The following is a 4,181-nucleotide window of genomic DNA, read 5'->3' as shown; positions in this document are numbered from 1 at the left end:
CGGCAGATTAAAATTGCAGTGAGAGAGAGATCGGCGGCGGCAGAGAGGAACCTGTAATCATGACTTTGAAGTTATCTCTGTTGTTTGCTCTACTCGGTAGAGAATATCAACGGCGGCAAGGAGTGAGATCGGCGGCGGCAGCGATGGACGGCAGAGATCGGAGAAGGTTGAGGAGATCTTGGATTTGTGAGCAATTATGGATGCTGAACTATATATACCATACCGGCTCTTTGAATCTGATGTGACCAAACGATACTCAAGAGTGGTGGAAGCAATCAATGTTGGCCTCCAAAGATGCAGTCAAGGGCGTCGTGAGGCAACAACGTTCAAAGACATACAAAAGATTGCCACGGGTTTTTAGAGGAAAATGGAATGACAATCATGACTTTGTTCCTTCTGATTTTTCTTCCAAACGTGTCAAGGTTGAAGATGTTGATGAAGATAAATTAACAATTATTCCTCCTGGTTTTCCTCCCAAACATTATCAAATTGGAAGAAGGAAGGATTTTTTTGGATAAGGGCAATTTAGTCATTTTATGTTGGGGTGACATTATTTAAGTTTGTAACTTTAAGGAATGTCTTAATTAACTGATAGGTGTCGACGTGATTAATTGATAGGTATTGTGACGGTTTTGGCACTTAGCTGCAAAATGAAATAATAATAATAATAAAATGAAAAAAAAAAAAAAGAAAAAAAAAAAATGAAAAATGCTCTGATGAACACCACTGAGACCCACAAGGCACAAGCTGTTGCTATTCGTAGTTGATGGGATGATATTATTTTAGAATAATGGTATCAGGGAGTTTTGATTACTCATATTTAACCAATGAATAATATATTTAATTATTTATAAATTTTAAAAATTAAATGTGAATTTTCTAGCTAAGAAGAAGCTCTTTTTTCTATTATTAAGCTGTCAAAAACTATAAAAGAAGTATACGCGGAAATAAACAATCTAAAGAGATTTAGAAGTTGATGTTTGATAACATAAATAAATAAATAAATGATGAAAGAGATGAACTAAAAGAGATGATTTTCATGCCAATGTGTCAAATCGACTTTATTGAATTGAACTAAAAAATTCGGTAGATTTATTTATCATTTTACTTTTAAGGGTAACAATAAGTGTAATTATTCTGTTTCATTCAATAATCACAGTTACGAAAGAAAAAAGTGTTGGAATCACGACCTGTAGTTGCACTAAAACTTGGTAGATCCAATATAAGCGTTGTAATTAACAGTCACTTAATATTGGAAGTATTATATGTACATGTGTGTGTGTGAAAGATTAGGTGGAATAATAATGATTTGTGCATGGTACATGCATCTTTCAACTTTTACCGTGCCAAAACATCACACATGCTGGGGTGGACCTATTTGGAGACGGAATATATATGTTTGTGTGTGTGTGTGTGAATTTAAAAAATATAGTAAAAAAGATTTCAAAATGAAATGATTTGTTAGCTTTGCGTAGCTTTTTTTTTTTTTTTTTTTTTTTTTTGATTTTTAAGTATTTTAGGACCTCACAAAATAAGGATTTCAAAATTTTTGGATAGTCCATGGCCCTATTCCGTCTCCAAATAGGTCCACCCCAGCATGGGTGAGGTTTTGGCATGATAAAAGTTGAAAGATGCATGTACCATGCACAAATCATTATTATTCCACCTAATCTTTCACACACACACACACACACACACATATATATATATATATATATATATCTCCTTTTCCTTGTTTCACTATTTTGTAACTTTAAAGTTTTTGTTCATCAATATGTTTATATGATTTTATCTTAATTTTCTTATTTATTAAAAAGATGTAAAAGACTTCTATAGTTCTATGTAAATAATAATATATTATAATTTATTTATATAATATTATAATTCTATTTTTATATACTAGTTCAGCACTTTGGCCCTCCAATTATAAATTTCCAAGTCTACCATTGTCCACATCTTTGGGCATGGAAAATTTTACAAAATTATTGTATTATTGCCCTTCTCATATAATTTTTTTTGGTTCGTCCATGCACATATCCTTTATGTGCTAGTAATAATTATTAAATAATTAAAAGGTATTAGATGGACAAAAACTTAATGAAGTAGGCCAAACTTTAAACATTGCATTGTTGGGACTAGCCTTATAAGAAAGCGATTCGACAATATTGCTGGCATAATAGACCAATATTGCTGGCATTAATAATCATCATGTTGATTAAATTTGTGGAAGGTGAGATGGGACTTTCAAATTAAGCCCAGCACATGCAAATGGGTTTAGTGGATGGAGAAGACTCAGCAATATGTCGTAGGCCAGCTGATGTCACCCCCACCATCTACAACCTCATTCTTTATGATCAGATCAATTTCATCATCAGATACACGTGTCATCACTTCATTGGCCATCATGCACTATATTATCTGCCTTCTTAATAAAAAGCCTATGTCATTGACATATCTCCTTCATAAGAAGAACACGTCTGTGTGTGTCTCTCTCTCTCTCTCACACACACACATGCACACACAGTTCATCATCAATACACCAGTATTCTCCAACAGCTCGATCATTTTCTGAGCAATCAAAGTCACAACCATGACTGTAAAGGTTTGTGAATCTTGTTCGTTCTCCCTTTAATTATATATTAAGTACCCATTTGATTTATTTGCATAAAATTGCTCTTAATTAATTGAATTTTCCTTTCTGTAATGTAAATTATAGGTTACAACAATGATACTATATGTCGATCTTCAGTGCTCTTGCAGCTACAAGAAGATCAAGAAAATACTATGTAAATTTTCTGGTGAGTCCCTATATACGTACCTCCCTGATCACGTACATATATATTTCTATAAACAATCAGACACACACACACATTTATATTATACATATATACACATTTTCTCATCATCAATTCATCATAATTAATACTGAAAAAAGATGAATGGTGCCTAGCTTAATTCTTACTACGTATATATTAATTCCTTATGTAATTTTTTGGATTTTAAGAACTGAGTTTAACTTTTTTGTGATGTTAAATCGTGTGTTGGGACATTGAGAAATTCGAAACCAGGTGTATGATGAAAAGAAAAATACGGTGACGATCACCGTAATATGCTGCAACCCAGAGAAAATTCGTGACAAGTTGTGCTGCAAGGGAGGGAAATTAATCATCAGTATTGAGATCAAACCGCCAACGCCACCGCCAATGCCACCGCCACCGCCACCGCCACCGCCACCGCCACCGCCTGTGAATATATATATCCCGATCCCGGTGTGTTGTGGGCCATGTTCTGAAGGCATTTCTGGGGGGCCATGCTATTGCTACGGAAGACCATGTTACATGACTGTTTGTGATTGCTACACAGTAGGTAATCCATCAGTATGCACCATCATGTGAGTCATGTGACCATGGTGCACTGGGTGGTCATTGTTGTTAGGGTCCTGATCATGCTCATTAAATGTCCAAATTTTTTTTTGGTGAGAATGTGGTTTTTAGTAATTATTGCACTCAAAAAAAAAAAAAAAAAAATTAAAAAAAATTAAAAAAAAAAATAAAGAAGAAGATAGTAATATTGAGGCTAGAGTGGTTCTTCATTTTTATACAAAGGGGTATATTGGTTCTATATAAGGTATTATTAATGTTGTGGAAATGGAAAAAAGAAAAAGGTATTATAAATTTTTATTAAATATTAATACTAGTCTTTACTATAGTACTAGGTATTTTATAAACAATCTAGAGAGATGAAAGAGATTTAGACGTTGATGTTTGATAACATAAATAAAAAATAAATGATGAAAGAGATTGAACTAGAAGACATGATAAAATTTATGTCACTACTATGTCAAATCGACCTTATTCAATTGATCTAAACAGGTTAGGTTTATTTTTAATTTTCTTTTATTAGGTAACAACGAGGATAATTATTTTGTTTCATTCAATAATAATCATACTTACCAAAGAAAACAGTGCTGAGCTCATGACTTGTTTTTGCATTAAAACCTGGTAGATCCAATATAAGCGTTGTAATTAATAGTTGTAATTAATAGTCTCTAAATAATGACTTGTGCTTGGTACAAGTATCTTTCTACTTTTATAACGCGTGAACCAATATATCAAACCTCACATGCAAGGGTGACCTATTTATATAATATTACATAATTTTATTTTCATATACTAGGTCGG

The 4,181-nt window shown here is 32.9% G+C and overlaps 1 protein-coding gene across 1 annotated transcript; it reads left to right on the top strand.

Moving 5' to 3' along the window:
- The first annotated feature begins 2,446 nt into the window (after nucleotides 1-2,446).
- LOC132309204 (protein PYRICULARIA ORYZAE RESISTANCE 21-like) lies at nucleotides 2,447-3,482 on the top strand. The gene is made up of 3 exons (XM_059807538.1): nucleotides 2,447-2,602; nucleotides 2,717-2,798; nucleotides 3,055-3,482. The coding sequence occupies exons 1-3, from the start codon at nucleotides 2,591-2,593 to the stop codon at nucleotides 3,393-3,395; spliced, it is 435 nt and encodes a 144-aa protein (XP_059663521.1). The 5' UTR covers nucleotides 2,447-2,590; the 3' UTR covers nucleotides 3,396-3,482.
- The last annotated feature ends 699 nt before the right edge of the window (nucleotides 3,483-4,181 follow it).

The sequence above is a fragment of the Cornus florida genome, unplaced genomic scaffold (assembly GCF_030987335.1).
Source record: "Cornus florida cultivar Cherokee Brave unplaced genomic scaffold, ASM3098733v1 CherokeeBrave_3.0.0_Hap2_Chr01, whole genome shotgun sequence".
Taxonomy (NCBI): domain Eukaryota; kingdom Viridiplantae; phylum Streptophyta; class Magnoliopsida; order Cornales; family Cornaceae; genus Cornus; species Cornus florida.
This window is presented reverse-complemented; position numbering and strand designations above follow the sequence as displayed.